Below are 19,246 nucleotides of genomic sequence, written 5' to 3'. Positions count from 1 at the left end.
TCACAGGCAGTGGTTTGTCCCTTAAACAAGCCAAGAAAATGTTTGCTTTGGGTTCTTCTTTAAGTGCAGGGCTGCCTGGGATGGTCATGTCCATTCCTGAGGGCCTGGGTGTGAGTATGCCTGGGATGGTCACGTCCATCCCGGAGTGCCTGGGTGTGAGTATGCCTGGGACGGTCATGTCCATTCCTGAGGGCCTGGGTGTGAGTATGCCTGGGACGGTCATGTCCATTCCTGAGGGCCTGGGTGTGAGTATGCCTGGGACGGTCATGTCCATTCCTGAGGGCCTGGGTGTGAGTATGCCTGGGACGGTCGCGTCCATTCCTGAGGGCCTGGGTGTGAGTGTGCCTGGGATGGTCATGTCCATTCCGGAGCGCCTGGGTGTGAGTCCCAGCTCTACTCCTAGTCGAGCTTCCTGCTGATGTGCACTCTGGAGCCAGCAGGTGATGGCTTTGTAATCTAGTCTCTGCCACCCACTTGGGGGACCCCAAGGGATTTCCAGGCTCCTGGCTTCAGCCTGGCTCAGCGCCAGCTGTTGTAGGCATTTAGAGAATGAACCAGTGGTTGGAAGATTGATCTCTCTCTCATATAAATAAAAACAAATGCATAAAGATTTTCTACAAAGAAGAAAGTATATTACAGATCGCCAGATTTCTCTCCAGAAAGCCCCTACCAACTTTGATTCCAAAAATATCTGAGAGTGCCTATGGAATGGTACCATTTTTGTTTATTTTTTTTTTTAAATACCTGTGATGATACAGAAAATACTAAGAAGGAAGTAAGTAATCCCAGGCCTCCCTGCCAAGGCTGTTCCACGCTGAGAGAAGGCCCTCCCCTCTGCTCACCACTTGACTTCAGAAATGGGATCATGCGTAATTTTCCACCATCTTTTTCCACTCACTAATGTGGCAGATGAAATTTTTCATGGCAAGATTTTTTATCTAACAAGCTGTCTCCTAGCACACTTTTTAATGTTATAGACACTGTTCTTCTCAGTGTTTTACAACCAATAGTTGATTTAAAAAAAAAATAGATTTATTTTATTTATTTGAAAGGTGAACTGACAGAGAGAAAGAGGTGGAGACAGAGAGAGATCTTCCATCTGCTTATTCAATCCCTAGATGGCTGCAATGGCCAGGACTGGGCCAGGTTGAAGCCAGGAGCCTGGGGCTCATCTAGGTCTCCTGTGTATGTGACAGGGCCCAGGCACTTGGGCCATCTTCCGTTGCTTTCCCAGGCACATTAGCAGGGAGCTGGATTGGAAGCAGAGTAGCTGGACCCTGAACCTATGCCCTGATATGGGATATTGGCATTGCAGGTGGTGGCTTACGCTGCTGTGCCACAATGCCAGCCCTGGTTGTTGTGGTTTTTAAAGTCCCTGCAGCATTTCACTGGAGGCTGTAAATTTGACTCCATAATTTCTTTGGTTAATGGACATTTAGGATTATTTTAAACTTTTCTTCCTGATCAAAAAGCATGACTAGGAGAAAGTATTTTTATTTTATTATTATTTCTGTGCTTGTGCCATTATTATCTAGGTGAATGGTAATAAAATTGGTAGGTCAGTAGGGTGTGTTTTATGCTTGGCCTCTCCTCACATCCTGTTACACAGCCCTGTAGAGTGCACGTTGTCAGTTACCTGTCCGTCACGGGCCTCGTCCTCACGGCACAGTTACCTGTCCTTCATAGGCCTCGTCCTCACTGCACAGTTACCTGTCCGTCATGGGCCTTGTCCTCACGGCACAGTTACCTGTCCATCACGGGCCTTGTCCTCACGGCACAGTTACCTGTCCGTCACGGGCCTCGTCCTCACGGCACAGTTACCTGTCCGTCACGGGCCTCGTCCTCACGGCACAGTTACCTGTCCTTCACGGGCCTCGTCCTCACAGCACAGTTACCTGTCCTTCATAGGCCTTGTGCTCATGGCACAGTTACCTGTCCATCACGGGCCTCGTCCTCACAGCACAGTTACCTGTCCTTCATAGGCCTTGTGCTCACGTGACAGTTACCTGTCCGTCACAGGCCTCGTCCTCACAGCACAGTTACCTGTCCGTCATAGGCCTCGTCCTCACAGCACAGTTACCTGTCCCTCATGGGCCTTGTCCTCACTGCACAGTTACCTGTCCATCACGGGCCTTGTCCTCACGGCACAGTTACCTGTCCGTCACGGGCCTTGTCCTCACGGCACAGTTACCTGTCCGTCACGGGCCTCGTCCTCACGGCACAGTTACCTGTCCCTCATGGGCCTTGTCCTCACGGCACAGTTACCTGTCCGTCATGGGCCTCGTCCTCACGGCACAGTTACCTGTCCCTCATGGGCCTTGTCCTCACGGCACAGTTACCTGTCCATCACGGGCCTTGTCCTCACGGCACAGTTACCTGTCCGTCACGGGCCTTGTCCTCACGGCACAGTTACCTGTCCGTCACGGGCCTTGTCCTCACGGCACAGTTACCTGTCCCTCATGGGCCTTGTCCTCACGGCACAGTTACCTGTCCATCACAGGCCTCGTCCTCACTGCACAGTTACCTGTCCTTCATGGGCCTCGTCCTCACTGCACAGTTACCTGTCCTTCATGGGCCTCGTCCTCACGGCACAGTTACCTGTCCATCATGGGCCTTGTCCTCACGGCACAGTTACCTGTCCATCATGGGCCTTGTCCTCACGGCACAGTTACCTGTCCATCACGGGCCTTGTCCTCACAGCACAGTTACCTGTCCTTCATGGGCCTCGTCCTCACAGCACAGTTACCTGTCCGTCACGGGCCTTGTCCTCACTGCACAGTTACCTGTCCTTCACGGGCCTCGTCCTCACGGCACAGTTACCTGTCCTTCACGGGCCTCGTCCTCACGGCACAGTTACCTGTCCTTCACGGGCCTCGTCCTCACGGCACAGTTACCTGTCCTTCACGGGCCTCGTCCTCACGGCACAGTTACCTGTCCGTCATGGGCCTCGTCCTCACTGCACAGTTACCTGTCCATCACGGGCCTCGTCCTCACAGCACAGTTACCTGTCCATCACGGGCCTCGTCCTCACTGCACAGTTACCTGTCCTTCATGGGCCTCGTCCTCACTGCACAGTTACCTGTCCTTCACGGGCCTTGTCCTCATGGCACAGTTACCTGTCCATCACGGGCCTCGTCCTCACGGCACAGTTACCTGTCCGTCATGGGCCTTGTCCTCACGGCACAGTTACCTGTCCGTCATGGGCCTTGTCCTCACAGCACAGTTACCTGTCCTTCATGGGCCTCGTCCTCACGGCACAGTTACCTGTCCATCATGGGCCTTGTCCTCACGGCACCTTTGTCATCTTTTCTTGGGTTGTGCCAGTCATTAGCCATCCCAATCTTTTATGTGAATGACTTTCTTTCATTGTTTTTATTTGTTTATTATTAAAAAGATTTATTTATTATTTATGTGAAGGGCAGGGTATCAGAGAGAGAGGGAGAGGCAGAGAGAGAGAGAGAGAGAGAGATCCTCCATCTGTTTCACTCCCCAAACGCCTGCAACAGCCAGGGCCGGGCCAGACCGAAGCCCGGAGGCAGAGACCCCATCTGGTTCTCCCACACGGGTGGCAGGGGCCCAGGCACTTGGACCATCTTCCACTGCCTCCCCAGGTGCACTGGCCGGAAGCAGGATTGCAAGCGGAGCAGCCAGGGCTCAGCCACTGCTGTCATATGGGCTGCGGGTGTCACAAGCGATGGCTTCACCCATGGCACCACGGCGTGGCCCCAGCTCTGATTTCCATCTCTTTGCCGACTCGTGGACTCTGCATTGTTGTCAGCACTTCGTGTTTGGTGTGAGACGGAGGACAGTTCCTTGTTAGTGCCCTTCCCTGATTCAGCCTTTGGATTATGTCAACACTGAGCATGTTTTCTGTAATTTGTTACTTGTCTTTTAATATCCTTGGTAGCATCGCTTTTTCTTCTCTTATGCATTTAACTGCCTTTTACAATTTCTGTGCTCTCGTCCATTACTAAATATTTCTTTTACATTTCTTGCCCATTGTATTGTAGTTTAGAATACTTGCTCTGTCCTCTGAAATTACAAAAATGTTTCTGGATATTTCTCTGCCATCTGCATGGGTTTGTTTTACCTCTGTCTTTGATCACACTGGAAGTTGTACTTCTGTGTAAGCTGTGAAATAAGAGAGTTTTATGTATATTTGGCCAATGGTTATGAGCAGAGAAATTGCATGCAAGACGTGCAGTCTGACAGAGAAAGTACTTCAAACTGCAGGGAAATTCAGGCCTGGCAGTTCAAAGTCGTAAAAGTCCCTTTAAAAATTAAGTTTTGTGTTTCAGAATTTTTGTGGATTCACAGGAAGTTGCGAAGCTAGTGCAGAGAGGTTCGTGTGCACTTTACCCAGCGTCCCTGGAGGGTGCCTTCCACACAAGCAGGCTGCAGCGTCCAGCCCAGGACACCGGCGGTGTGAGCTGGTGTGGGGTTTGATGTCACTTTGGCACCCATTAGGCTTTGTGACCAGAACCATGTCAGGCACAGCTCAGCTGATCCTCACGAGAAAGCTCACTACCATGGCCCTGTTCCAGTAACCCCCACGCCCACCAGGTAGCCCTGACCACACCCGGGTCTCCTAGGTTCCAGGGTGCCCTAGAAACAGAATCACAGTGTGGGCTGTTTCTAATTTGGTGATTGAGGAGTAGAAGGCGCAGAACTGATGACCATGCTGAGCCCCACCACTAGGCTGGGGGCAGGGCTGCGGGCAGAGCCCAGGTCTCCCAACTCCTGCCCTGTTCCCATCTGTCTACTCCGGGCACGTGGTGGATTTTGTCCCTCTCGCTCACTTCTAAGGTTTTTGTCTGACTTTGCAGAAATGACAGTCTTGCCTGGTGTGTGTGTGTGTGTGTGTGTGTGTGTTTCTTTCTTTCTTTCTTCCTGTTTTTCTTAGATTTATTTAAAGAGTGAAAGAAGCAGAGACACAGAGAAAGAGATCTTCCATCCATTGATTAATTCCTTAAATGACTGCAACGGTCTGGGCTAGGCTGAAGCCAGGAGCCAGGAACTCCACCCAGGGCTCCCATGTGGGTGGCAAGGACCCAAGCACTTGGGCCATCCTCCACTGCTTTCTCAGGTGCGTTAGCAGGCAGCTGGATTGGAAGTGGAGCAGCCAGGACTCATATAGGATACTGGTCTCACAGGCAGGGCCTTTACCTGCTATGTCATAATGCCAGCCACCCAACGGGATGTTAATTTAACAGTTCTCACATGGGAAGTTGAAAGCTCTGGGTGTTTTTCCCTCTCTGTGCCCTATGGAAGCCTCTCTTACATGTGCCAGTGACCACAGGCCTGACTGCACTGTGGCCATGCTCCTGCAGCTGCCTTGTGTTCCCAGGCTGGCCAAGTGCGACACTGTAGCTGGAAAAGTCTCATGTAATTGTTGCAATACCTGCTAGGTGAGGAGCAGCTTAGTGACATTTCCAGTAATTGACCTTGACGCCATAGCTTGTTAAAACAATTAGAAGAAAACAAAATAAACCTTTTCCCTGCTGTGAACTATGGCAGGTGAAAATAACACTTTTGATACGTATTCAATGCCTATTTATTTTTTTCTGCATTTCTATAGTAACAGAATCCAGGAAAAGAGGTTTTTGTTTTTCTGCCCTTATGCGGAACAGCTGGTGTTTTAGAGAAACATTTTGCTGCCCTCCAAAATCAATATGTCAAGTTTATAAAAGTGACTTTAGAACCTCTCCACGCTTGTTATTTCTGGGGTCATCTTATGCAAGGAGGGTTGCGAAGATTTCCTCTGAACTCTTGTTAAGCCCTTCCTTTGGAAGACAAGCGTTTGTTTCACGGCCTCACCTGAGATGCACCTGTAATCCTCGTGAACAGGTTTTCCTCAGTATTTTGAGTCTCTGCCTTCTGCATTTGCGTTAGCAAACCAGCTGACCCGACAGTGTGTGTGAAACGCTGCAGGCGGTCAGCCTCTGACCATCACAGCCACCAGGCCCGTTTCCTTTTGCTGCTGTTGACCCATGGTTTCTCTCTTCTGCTGCAGCTGTGCTGAGCCTTGGGCTGCTCCTGTGGGCCTGGGGCCTGGCACACCTCGCACTGCCTTCCGTGTCTGCTGTCCCCAGCTCCTGTCCCTCTGCACCGCTGCTCTGCCTGCTCTGGGAGCTGCTCCTCTTATGCCCATCATGTAACAGTCCCTGACCCTGCTGGTCAGGGAGGCTGGGTCGTGCCCCAGACCCCAGAGGCGTCCTGTACTGCACCTGCAGGGCCCAGCAGAGCGGAGCTATCATTTCTCAACATGGCTGGTCAGAGCCCTGAGGGTTGATTTCAGTGTTGTCTCTGCTCCAGAAGTTCGTTGGCCAGGAAGTGCGGCTCTGCCGCGTCCTGGGGTGGGCAGAGCTAGAAGTGCTCAGGCCCCCCCCCCCCCCCCCCTTCCCACAGGGTCCCTCTCCGATTCCGTGGTTCTGACACTGGTTCTGTCCTGGCACTTTGCAAAGGTGCCCTGGCTCTCATTACCGGGGTGGGGGGTGGGTGTCCACACTGCAGCGTGGCCGCACCGAGTGTTCATCACTGAACTCCTGGTCCAGCTCTTTGCTGCTCCCACACCCCATCTTGGTGACTGGTCCCAGTGTTCACACATCTCACCTGCCACCTCCCGTGCCGTCCAATGGTCCCCTGCCCTTTCTGTAGCCCCCTGCCTCTCTGCTTGTGGTGCCATAGGCTGGGCCTTATCACTTCTCCTGCAGGTTCCTGTCTTATCTCTGTGCAGTGTACTTTGGTGGTTTGCACATATTCTGGGGAAGATAGTAAATATTCAGTTATTAGTAATTTTTGCTTTTTTAATTTAATAGGTATCTGTAGAGGTCTGTCTGTGAGTCTGCCATTGTTCTGAGTGTCTTACAAATATCCATTCATTTTCTCTTCATCAAAGCCCCCCATGAGAGGGGCCTGGCATTATGGCATAATGGATTAAGCAGCCACCTGCAGTGCTGGCATCCCATATGGGCACCAGTCCAAGTCCTGGCTCTCCACTTTTTTTTTTTTTAAGATTTTTATTTATTTATTTGACAGGTAGAGTTACAGACAGTGGGAGAGAGAGACAGAAAGAAAGGTCTTCCTTCCATTGGTTCACTCTCCAAATGGCCGCAATGGCCAGAGCTGCACCAATCTGAAGCCAGGAGCCAGGTGCTTCTTCCTGGTCTCCCATGTGGGTGCAGGGGCCCAAGCACTTGGGCCATCTTCTACTGCTTTCCCAGGCCAAAGCAGAGAGCTGGACTGGAAGAGGAGCAGCCGGGACTAGAACCTGGCGCCCATATGGGATGCCGGCGCTGCAGGTGGAGGATTAACCTAGTGTGCCATGGTGCCAGCCTCAGGTGCTCCACTTCCAATCCAGCTCTCTGCTGATGGCCTGGGAAAGCAGTGGAAGATGGCCCAAGTGCTTGGGCCCCTGCACCCACGTGGGAGACCTGGAAGAAGCTCTTGGCTCCTGGCTTTGACCTGGCCTAGCCCCAGCTGTTAGAGCCATTTGAGGAGTGAGCTAGTGAATGAAAGATCTCTCTCTCTCTCTCTCTCTTTCTCTCTAACTCTGCCTTTCAAATAAATAAATCTTTTTTTTTTAAGCCCCATGAGCTCCCTGTTTTATGGTTTAAGAAACTGAGGGGAACATTTTTGCCAGTGTCTCACAGACGGAAGTGATGGGCCAGGGATGTGAACCCAGGCTTTTTGGTCCTGTGTTAATATGTCCCAGATATTACAAAGCACACGTAAAATACACTCAGGAGGGTGAGCTGGGAGCCCTGGAGAGGAATTCTCTTTCCCTCTCCTCCCGTCGCCGTGGATGGTCTGGCCTTCCCACTGGGGTGCTCTCCCTCGTGTTAGAGGTGTTCCCTGCAGCCTTCTCCTTGCCCTGAAGTCTGCACCCCCACGACAACCACTGTGGCTCCCACACAGTCCAGGCTGCTCAGGAACTGCCAGGAACTGCTAGGCCACTTGGGACCTGGCTGCTGCCTGCCCCCAAGCTCCATGAATTAGAGCTCCCCTCTTGCTGGTCATGAGGACTTCCAGGGAGAGGGACACCATCTGAAACCAGGAGGGTGCCATGCACCCTCCCTTGGCTGCCAGTCCACTGTGGCTCTTGCTACCGTGCACCCTCCCTTGGCTGCCAGTCCACTGTGGCTCTTGCTCACCAGAGGGCACTCAGAGCCTTTGCTGGAGGCAGCAGCTGGGGACACACTGACAGAATTCCGCCCAGGGGTTATTGCTGGGGAGACACACAGCGCTGTGCATTCTCACTCTGTCTTGGAAGAGCCTCCTGAGGAGCTGAGCCCTTGTAGGATGGATGGCCTAGGGCCCAGCAACCTTTAAAAGCAGCCATGCCGCTGGGCCTCGGGCATCCAGGATGTCAGAACGTGGCTGCGGCTAGGGCCTCAGTGAGATCCCTGCAGCAGGCAGATTCTCCACTCCTCGTTCTCCCTCCAGCTTTCTGAGCTTGGGCTGTGGCCAGACACCAAGCCAGACCTCGGGGGTGGGAGTAATAAAAGCCTCTTACCTTGAGCGTCTGAGGGGCAGGGGACAAGGACAGGGATGTAAACAGATAAAATACGGTGGCGGGTTGAACCACAGGGAGCAGGCGGGCCCACGTGTCTGTCGGGCGCATCCTGGAAGACTTCCTGGAGCAGGGGCCGCACACCCCATCTCTTAGGATGACTTGCCCCTGGAGGTGGAGGTGGAGGTGGGGGAGATGAGCCGGGCGTTTCCCCCGCTGATGGTTCTTGCAGAGCCCTGCAGGCGAAGCGGTGCAGGTACGCGTGAGGAGGTCTGGGTTTGTCAGTGTGCTCAGTGTGGGGCACATGGGGTGATGTGGAAGAGGAGGGCCGGTGTCTTCCTGGTGGGAGCAGGTGCTTGCCTGCCCTTCCCTGGCAGCAAGAGAGACGGGGAGATGTGAGAAAGCCCGAGGGAACAGGGGAAGGAGTGTGATGCATATTCAGCAGGTTAGAGCAAACTTCTTGCGGCGAAGAAGCTTTTCAAACTGTTGTGTTGGCAGGGAGGATTGGCTCCGTGGCAGAGTCCCCTAGCATAATCCCTTATCAGTCTGCTGTTCTGACAACTGTTCTGAGCTTTCTGTTACCGTGGCTGATAACGCTTCACTCTACAGGGTATTCTGAGATTTAATTAGTGCTTGGGCAATTTAGAATAGGTGCTGTAGAATATTAGCGCAGCATTAATTATAAATGAACGCGTCTGAACTAATTTCTACAAATGCCTGATTGCATTTACATTTAACTCCTCACCTGCCCGTCACCAGTTCAGCATTGCATCTCCAGGTGTGCGGCCCCAGGCTCACTGTGCGCTTCCCCGTGTGAGCAGGTTCTGCGGCCGTGCCTGCAGTGACCTTACGCTGACTCATTCTGCAGATTCCAGCCTTCCAAACTCCTCTGCCAAGGGAGGAGCCTGGCCCCAGCTCAGGTGCCCTTGACTCCAGACCCGGTGTTCTCCACGCGTCGTCCGAACGGTGACCTTTCGTTGCGGTGATGTAAGACATGGTGCCTCACACGGCCTGCCCTGTAGCGTCAGTGCTGTTTGCAGGGCCCTGGAGGGATGTGGAGGACAGGTGAGGGAGACTGTGGGGGAGAAAGTGTGCGCTTTCATCAGTGACTCATTGTACAGCTGCCTCAGGAGTTCACGTGAGAAGATAACCGTGGTCTCAGTGCCCGGACAGTCACAGCGGGACTCGGACGGCGCCGCCGAGTGTTGTGAAACTGACTGCCGCGGAGGGCCTTGTTTTCCCGGCGCAGACGTTTATGATCCTTGGAGGAAGGAGCGGAGCGTGGGAAGATTGTCTCAGAGGCACACTGTGCACGCCGTGTGTGTGACGGCGGGGGCGCAGGTGCTGGTTAGTGCTGATCAAAGTGCTTTGTGCGCTGTCACGACCCGCCCCGAGGAGTGCAGTGCGCCTGCCTCGCAGTACGTCCATAAAGCAGCAAAGCCAGACAGGCGTCGCCCCCCTCCCGGGAGCTGGCTCACCCAGGGCAGGGCCATAGAAAGTTCCGTGGGGCCTGTGCCCGTCCCCTCTGTTGCCTGTTTAAGCCTGGCGGCCAGATTTCGGCTGTTGATCTCAGTAAGTTCACTTCCTGTTTGCTCTTGGATAGAGAGCTCTTGCAGTGCCCCGTGAAGATGTATCTTCAGTGCAGCTTGCAAGCAAGACTTGGCCTGAGCATTAATCGTGTAATCAGCTCCCGTGCCCGAGTCAGGGTGTTTGGGAGCTGGTGCCTCTTGCAGGTGGAGTCTGTGGGGCTTGGGGTCTAGCCTGGGTGCCCGCCCCACCAGCTCTCTTTGACTTCTTTATTTCCCACCCTTGGACGTGCTTATCGGGAGACCCCAACTTGCCAGCTCGCCCTCCCCAGACACTGTCCTAGGCCCTGGGCGTTCTGAGACCAGGGCAAGTACACCACCAGAGCTCCCTGGGGGCCTCTGACTTTGCCTGTGTCCCTGCCCTGCCATCCTGGCAGTTTTACCACCAGAGGGGTCAGGCTCTCAGCGGGCGGAGCGGATGCACTGGGCCAGTGCCAGGCCGTGGACGTCTGGGCTGGAGGGACACAGAGCCAACTATGTCCTGGGGGGTCCTGCATCTGCAGGAAGCATTAGGAACAAATGGTCTATGGCTGTTTATGGGGACTCACTGAGGCCACACAGCTCAAGCGTCCCACCTGCAGGCCTTCAGCACCCACAGCCCCATAGCATTTGCTTGCCCTGATGTCAGAGAGCGCCCGGTCTGCACCAGAGGGCGGCGGGGCGGGAGGCAGGATGGGGTCCTTTACGGGCAGCTAGCCTGCCTTTAAGGAGCAGATTCCCGCACAGAAGCAAGACTGGCCAGGCCAGAGTGCCGTCTGCCCCTCGTCCCCTCCTGGAGCCCACCGCAGAGCTGGTTCCTCCATGCCCCTTGTCAGAGGTTGGGGAGGGGTGTGGGAGGGCTCCCTTTGTAGTGGGAGGGGCCTGGGCGCCAGGGGGTCTGCCCCTGCAGGGGAGCACCTCTGGTGGGGTCACCTCTTCTGTCACGGAGCCTCTGCTCCCTGGTGTCTGTAGAGGGCTCAGGATTGGTCCTGCCCCACCGGGTGGTGAGGGCTGATGGAGATGGTGCCAGGTGCAGTGTGCTGCCTGACTGGGCGGTGACCGTACTTGCTCATCCCCTGCCCAGGGATGTGTGGCCTGAAGGCAGGGTCTGGCCTGGCCCTTCTGTGGGTCCCAGTGTCCGGCACCAGCGAAACCCCCAGAGCCCTTCCCTGTTACTTATTGGGTGAGTGGGTGAGGTTGGGAGGTTCGAGGCGTCTCCCTTCTCCATCCTCTTTATTGCATTTCTTGAATGTGTTGGGTGCAGTGGGAGGCTGAATCCTGTCTGGCCTCTTAGAGCACACGTGTCCTATGGAGGAAGGCAGATGAGAAACAAGAGCCGGGTCCCTGGAGCTTCCTGCCCAGCAGGGAGTGTTGCGGGAGGCACTTTGGTCAGAGTGAGAGTGGTGGGCCGCACTCTAGGAACTCATTCTTCACTGCTCCCCACCCCTGCACTTTCACTGGGCTCTAGAAGAACTGTGACCTTCCAACAGAGCTTGTAGTTTACTTCTTTATTATGCTTTCAGGGGGCCAGACAGGAAGGCAGGCCTGAGGGGGACTTGGCCATGGGTTCCGGCAGCGTCTGGCTGTTGGAGAGGGCTTTGGTTTAGAGTGAGAATTCCCACACAGGACCTGAGAGCAGGTGTGTCCTGGGCCCGTGTCGGGGATGTGGGCTGAGAGCCAGGCGTGCCTGGGGAGGGTCCTCAGAGCTCTCGGGGCTCTGTGCTCTCCCAAAGGACCAGTGATGCTGGCGGTGGGCTCCTTCCTGACGAAATCCCAGGCACCCGTGGAGGCCACCAACCAGGTCCTGTCTAGTGACACGTTGTTTCTGAGGCATGTTCAGTTGTATTTGCATCATTTCTCAGGTTTCGTTTTTGATTTCTGGTTTATTATTGTGGTCACAAGTGATACATGATATGATTTTGGTTTTCTTGACTTCGTTGAGATTTGTTTTGTGGCATAGAAAATGTTCCAGGTGCTGATGAAGAGAATGTGTGTTTTGCAGCTGTTTGATGGAGTGTTCCGTAACGTCTGTTAGAGCCATTTAGTCTGTAGTCCAGCTTAACTCTGATGCCCTTTTTTGAATTTTTGCCTGGATTTTCTGTCCGTTGATGAAAGTGGGTAGGTCAGGTCTCTATTATTACACTGGGACTTTTCTCTCCTATGTTAGTTATAATAATTTTTAAATAAAATTGTGTGTTCCTCATTAGGTGAGTATACATTTACAGTTGTTAAATCTTGTTGAATTGATCCCTGGATGATTGCATGATGACTTTCTCTGTCTCTTGTTCTAGCTTTTGTCTTGAGGTCTGTTTTGTCTGACACCAGTACGGCTACGCCTGCTCATTTCTGCTTTCTCTTTTCTGTGCGTCTTCAGAGGTAGAGTGAGTTTCTTGTAGGCACTAGAATGCTGGTCCTTCTCTCTAATCCTTTTAGCCAGTATGAATCACTTAATCGAGGAGTTTAGTCCCGTTTATAGTCAAGTTTATGACTGATAAGCATTGACTCAGCCTTGTCATTTAAAGGATTTCTTATGTTTACTTTGCTCCTTATTTTAGGAGTGAGTTTTGCACCTCTACATGTCTTCATGGTGGTAGTTAAGTTTCCCTGCCTCTGAGTGGACGACTCCCTTAAGCCTCTTCAGTAAGGCTCGTCTGGTGGTGAGGAGGTCCCTCAGTTTTTGCTGGTCTTTATTTCTTCTTGATGAAGCGTAGCTTGGCTGGGTGTGGTATTCCTGGCTGGAATTCTGTTTTTCTTCCAGACCTTGGAGTTTGTCATTCCATTCAGTCCTCACGACCTGTGGAGTTTCTGCAGGGAGAAATGTGCTGTTGGTCCCACGGGGCCACCTTACCTGGCCCGGGTGCCTTGCTCCTGCAGAGGTAGACGTCTCAGGCTGTGTTGGACGCTGCAGAGTTGACTGTCATGTGTTGCAGTGAGGCTCTTCTCTGGTCGTGTTATCTGGGGTCCTGAGGGCCTCCTGTACTTGGATGTCCAGGTATTTCTGAAATTTGGGGACGTTTTCAGCTGTCATTTCAGTGAGGTCATCTATGCGTTGCCTCCTCCCTCTGCCCTCAAGATGCCCACCATTTGTTCTCCTAGTGGTGTCCCAGAGGTGTCAAGGCTGTCTTCATTCCTTGCTTGTTTGTTTGTTTTTGGTTGGCTGGGAAATTTGGAAAGACTTCCATGTCTTCAATTCAGATGTCACTTCTGCTTGCTCTGGGCTGTGGCTGGGGCATTCAGCTGTATTTTTTTTTTTTTTTCCCATTTGGCTTGTTGAGTTCATTTCCAGGATTTCTGTTTGCTGCTTTTTCAAGATCCTTATCTCTCTGCTGAATTTCTCATTCCCATCTCGCATTGTTTTCCGAGTCCATTCAGCGGCGTGTATTCTCCTGCATCCTTACCATCGTCCTTTTGAATTCCGTGTCAGTCATTTCCCCGGCCTGCCTTCCTTTGGGATCTGTCACCAGAAGCACTGTTGGGCTCTCCCGTGGCCGTCCTGTCCCCTGGCTTTTTCACGCTCCCTGGGTCCCTGCATTGATGTTCGTGCATCTGGCGGATTCGTCGTTTCCGTGACTTTTAATGAGCGCTTTCGTGGTCAGAAGCTTTTTCCTGAAGCTCTGCCTTCAGATGTTGGCTTGCAGGCTGCTCTGGCTTCAGTTCTGGTTGGAAGCAGTAGGGTAGCCTCCCTATACCTTCTTCCACAGCAGTTGGTGACAACAACAGTGGTGGCATGGTGCTTCTCTGACCCAGCAGGGGGGTATGGGGACTGTTAGTGGGTCTGGGGTCAAAGGCGTGCTGGCCTGCAGTCATCATGATGGGGTTGTGGGAGTGCTGGCCCATGGTCTGGGAGAGTTTGCTTGGGTACCCTTGGCAAGGACGTGGTCAGGATTCAGGCTTGGGTACCCTTGGCAAGGACGTGGTCAGGATTCAGATAGCGTTGACCCACGCCTGGCAGGGCAGGTTGAGTCCCTGGTGTCTAGGCAGTGTCTCCACACCCGTCTACCTTTCCTTCTCCTAAGCCGGTGATTACTCTGTCAGTGTTATGTTGCCTAGCACTGGGCCATGGATGGGATGAGCAGACTTGTGGCCACCTGCCCTGTGATGCCAGGTCACAGCCAGAGACCACAGCCTCCCAAGACAAGCACAGCACAGGGCATGGCCAAGGCTCACTTTGCTAGGACTCCACCTGCTGCTGAGGTGGGCTTGCAGCCCACGGCTGCTGCTGCTAGGCACAGGTGATGCTGGCCAGGATGTTAGCCCAGTGGCCTGGGGCCACAGGTCTCCCCTTAGGACCAGGGCAGCTCTAGTGCTAAAAGGCTTTTTCACAAAGATAGTATCTTTAGGTGCTGGTTTGTCCACTGACTGAGGGAACAAGCACTGTTGGTATTTACTCAGTGGTGGTCTTACCAGGTCCACGACAGTCCTGTGCTCACTTTGCTGCCCACCCCAGTGGCTGAAAACTTGCTTCCTGCCATAACCTGCAGTTGGGGAAGGGGTGGGGAGGGCAGTCCCTTGGCTGCCCAGGCCAGCATTAAGCTGGCTCACACCCGAGTTTGCCCTGGGTTGCACAGGGCCCTGCTCTGTGCTGCAGCAGCATAGCAAGCTCTCGAGAGGCTGGGGGTGATGCAGCATCCACCTGTTCTGCCAGGGTCCAGGTCTCCACTGGAGCTAGAGCAGTTCTGGAGCTGTCTGGGAGTCCAGCCTGTGGGAGGGGCCGTCTGGTGCTGCGTCTCACCACGGCGGTGCTGATACTGCGCTCCAGTGCAAAACCCTGGCTCACTCTCACCTACCCTGCAGTGGCTGAAGTCTTGCTCCACTGTCTGCAGCAGTGAGGAGAGGGGAGGTGGGGTGGTCCGCTTGGCTCAGGAGGGTTGAGGGGCCAGTCTGCAGGTGTGGCCTGGGACTGGAGGTTGTGGGGCCCTGTCTGCATCTAGGTTTCAGCATAGCAGGCCTGGCCCTGGTCTGGAGTCTGAGGAGTGAACTCAGTCCCCCTCCCCCCTCACGGGAGTATCCTTTCAGGCTGTGCTCCCCGGGGCTGGGAAAGGGGTGAGCGGCAGCTTTCTCTGTCCTGCCTTCTTCAGTGCATCTTCTCTCTCTCTTTTTCTGTTTTAAGATTTCATTTGGCCGGCGCTGTGGCTCACTAGGCTAATCCTCCGCCTGTGGCGCCGGCACACCGGATTCTAGTCCCGGTCGGGGGCACCGGATTCTGCCCTGGTTGCCCCTCTTCCAGGCCTGCTCTCTGCTGTGGCCTGGGAGTACAGTGGAGGATGGCCCAAGTGCTTGGGCCCTGCACCCCATGGGAGACCAGGAGAAGCACCTGGCTCTTGGCTTCAGATCGGCGCAGTGCGCGGGCCGCAACGCACCGGCCGTAGCAGCTACTTGGGGATGAACCAATGGAAAAAGGAAGACCTTTCTCTCTGTCTCTCTCTCACTGCCTAACTCTGCCTGTCAAAAAAATAAATTAATTAAAAAAAGATTTTATTTATTTCTTTGAGAGGTAGAGTTACAGACAGAAAAAGGGAGAGACAGAGAGAGAGAGAGAGGTCTTCCATCTGCTGGTTCACTCCCCAAATGACTGTTATAGCTGGAACTGGACTGACCCGAAGCTGGGAGCTAGGAGCTTCCTTGGGTCTCCTAAGTGGGTGCAGGGGCCCAAGCACTTGGGCCATCTTCACTGCTTTCCCAGGCCATAACAGAGAGCTGGATCAGAAGATGTGCAACCGGGACAGGAACCAACACCCAAAAGAGATGCCAGTGTCATAGGCAGAGGCTCAACCTACTATGGCACAACACCGGCCCCATCTTTTCTTATTATTAAACTAAAACCAGGCACTGTGGTCTCTTGCCTGGCTTCTGTAGCTCTTGTGACTTTGGTGAGTTGCTGTGCAAACCAGTGTCTCAGTGGGGAGATGACCTCTGGGATGTGTTCTGCTGCTGCCATCTTGCTTGCCCCCCTCTTGGCACTGGTGTGTGGCTTCCAGACCCTCACCTGCCCACCCCCCATCCCCACATGCCTGGTTCTGCAGTGTGCACCTGACACGCGATGCTCAAACAGAGTTGACATCCAGTTTATCCCCTGCGGAGCGTGGGGGTCTCTTCCGCTGCTTCCTATGGATGCTGCCTGTCTTGGGTGCGTGCCTGTTTGCTGTTGATCTGCGCTGTTAACCTGGGTTAAGCTTTTGGCAAGATCTGATTCTGAGGTCCTTCTTGTGTACGTGCGTGTGTGTGTGTGTGTGTGTGAGAGAGAGAGAGAGAGAGAGCGAGCACGAGAGCGAGTGAGAGAGCACATATCTATTCCTGGCTTATCACCCACATATCGAGTTGTATCTCTTGGTGAATTCTGTTATAAAGTGAAGCATCATTTTCAAGCAAGAAGCCCTGTAAGATGCTGTTTCTGTCTTTTTATAACATTCCATGTGTTACGCTCAGGTCTCTGTGCATGTGGGTTGTCCAACATGTAGGGCGCACAACGCATTTCTGTAATTTAGGCAATTTGTAGACCTCTTGAAAGTTTTTATTGTAGTCACTAAAAAAAACAGAAGTAAGGCAAAAACTGCTGTTGGGCGTGGTGCTGTCCAGCCTCACGCACACAGCACTCCTGTTTTTGGTTGATCCTCTGCCCTGTGAGTCTCCTGTCCTTTAGGTGTGGGCCTGGAGTTCTGCCTCGGCTTCGGGGAGTGACGTTCGGTTCTGCGTGACTCAGCGACCTCCTCTGTTCATTTTCCCCTTCACCTGGTGTGAAGGGACACTGAAGGTCCCTTTCCAGCCAGCACTGCCCTGCTCCACTAGGTCTGAATGCAATCCTGGCCCCTGGCCGACAGGGCAGGCACTGCAAAGCCCTCGCCTAGGGGGTGTGGAGAAGCAGGCTGTGTGTCTGGACTGTCTGAGCCCCAGCCAGGTGTTCCCTTGCCTCATCTTGAGCGCACGCCTTCCCCGGGATCATCACCTTCTCCTTTTATCTCTTCCCTCTGGACATCCCTGACCCTCTCTGTGTGGGCCTGGGGAGGCCGACTTGATCCCATGGAGCACAGGAGCGCAGACTGACCGGGCTGCCTGGGGCTGTCTCTGTCTGCTCTCTCCCATTCCTCTGGCCTCTCCCTGGCTCTGATTTCAGCTCCTGGATAGTGGCTTTCTGAACCCCGCCTGACCTGCCCCTGCCCACCCACTGCCCATTCATGTCTGGTGCAGCGCTCTGTGGAGTCCCTCCCTGTGCACCTGCCAGGCACCGTGACGAGGGGATTCTTAAGCATCTTGTTTCAGAGAGCGCGGCTGTGGTTCTAAGACAGCGAGAGCTGTCTTTCTCCCTTCCCTGTGTTCCCGCTCCTGTAAAAACCTGGAGCAGCGCACAGGCCTTCGTTCTTCACCTTCACATACACGTTTCTCACCTTTGGGCTGATGCCCTGTCTGGGGCCCACGCCGTCACTCTGCACTGGGTGCTCTGAACCCACTCGGTTTCTCCTGCACAACAGTGGCACAGACTTAAAGCCCAGATGCTGTGCAGCCTTTCCCCAGCTTAGACTGCGTCAGTGGCTCACCATTGCCTTCCAAGGGCTGCGGATGGGAGCCTGCAAGTCTCCCCAGAGACAGTGGGCTCCCCCACTGTTACAAGAAATTTAAGGTTGGAGCCTGTAAGAGTCTGGATTTGCAGTTTTTCCTTTGATGGTCAGAAGACGTGGCTGTCGCGCCACTTGGCAGGACGTCCTCAGCAAGAGCTGGGCCTCTGCTCCATCCGTGCAACGCCAGCAGCTTCTCCCACTACGCGCCCAGGCTTCCTCCAGGAGCCTTGGAGTCCAGTGCCCTGGCACTCTGCCAAGGAAGCTCCCAGACACCTCGTGGGCATGCAGGGCCCTCTGGGGCTGGCTCTGTCTTACTCCCAGACACCTCGTGGGCATGCAGGTTCCTCTGGGGCTGGCTCTGTCTTACTCCCAGACACCTCGTGGGCATGCAGGGCCCTCTGGGGCTGGCTCTGTCTTACTCCCAGACACCTCGTGGGCATGCAGGGCCCTCTGGGGCTGGCTCTGTCTTACTCCCAGACACCTCGTGGGCATGCAGGGCCCTCTGGGGCTGGCTCTGTCTTACTCCCAGACACCTCGTGGGCATGCAGGGCCCTCTGGGGCTGGCTCTGTCTTATTCCCAGACACCTCGTGGGCATGCAGAGCTCTCTGGGGCTGGCTCTGTCTTACTCCCAGACACCTCGTGGGCATGCAGGGCCCTCTGGGGCTGGCTCTGTCTTACTCCCTTTCCCAGTTTTATTTCTGCCTCACTGCTTCCCCACAGCTTTGTACCCAGTAGTTTCCTCCTGGTCTTTGCTGCCCCACATTAGACTGGAATCCTGCTGTTTTGGACAGCAGCTACCTCTGCCGCATAACCCCAGCCACTCTTGTACTAACTGTGTTTTTTAGATATGAGTTCCCTCCCAGGAAGCCCTCCTGACCTCTCGAGTAGAATCTGCTGTCCCTTCTGGAATCGTCTGGAGCCCCCTCTCATCCCCTGGGCTCACAGTGGACTGTCCCGGACTGCAGGGCCCCCGGGGCCAGATCCAGCATTCTCCTGCTCCTGCCACCAGGCCTGGCACACACTCATAAGTGAGGGAGTGGTTTCTTTCTTAGGCTGTAAACCTTGGAGTTTATCTTCCTTGCGGTGTTGCTACCTAATGCTTTTGAGGACTCTGAGGCTTTGTGAGAAAAAGACAAGACGCCACGTCTGCTTTTTCTGGCAGTGTGCTCCTGTGTTCCGGGGCCCTGAGTGTAGCCTGTGGCTGGGTGCACTGACTGTGTGTCGCATTGAGTGAGGGAAGAGCCAGAGGGGGCCGTGCAGCAAGACTGTGGCGGACTGTGGACCAGCAAGGGAGGGGCTTGTATCCATCTGTTTCCTCTATCACCAGCCCAAAGGAGAGTCACACCCACTCCCTGTCACTGACACAAAGGGTATTTTATACCTCTTGCTGCTTACTCCCTAGGTAATGAGTCAGATCTTGAGCTGGAAAAGAAGCATAAGGAAGATGATCGCGACAAGGCCCCGAAGAGACCCCGGGCACAGAAAACAGAGAAAGTGCAGAAGATCTCAGGAAAGGAGGCCGGGCAGCCTTCCGGAGCAAAGAAGCCCATCATCAGTGTGGTCCTAACTGCGCATGAAGCCATTCCAGGTGACCTCAGCAGGCGGGACGTGGAAG

The 19,246-nt window shown here is 54.0% G+C and overlaps 1 protein-coding gene across 3 annotated transcripts in view; it reads left to right on the top strand.

The window, feature by feature from the left end:
- The window catches only part of ZFAT (zinc finger and AT-hook domain containing), a 205,903-nt gene that overhangs the window by 58,739 nt on the left and 127,918 nt on the right, over positions 1–19,246 (top strand). For all 3 annotated transcript variants that reach the window (XM_070075863.1, XM_070075861.1, XM_070075862.1), the window contains exon 4: positions 19,034–19,219. In XM_070075863.1, coding sequence (XP_069931964.1) covers positions 19,034–19,219 — 186 coding nt within the window. The remainder of the gene's footprint in view (positions 1–19,033; positions 19,220–19,246) is intronic.

The sequence above is a fragment of the Oryctolagus cuniculus genome, chromosome 6 (assembly GCF_964237555.1).
Source record: "Oryctolagus cuniculus chromosome 6, mOryCun1.1, whole genome shotgun sequence".
Classification (NCBI taxonomy): domain Eukaryota; kingdom Metazoa; phylum Chordata; class Mammalia; order Lagomorpha; family Leporidae; genus Oryctolagus; species Oryctolagus cuniculus.
Note: the sequence above shows the minus strand (reverse complement) of the source record. Positions and strands in the feature narration are given on the sequence as shown.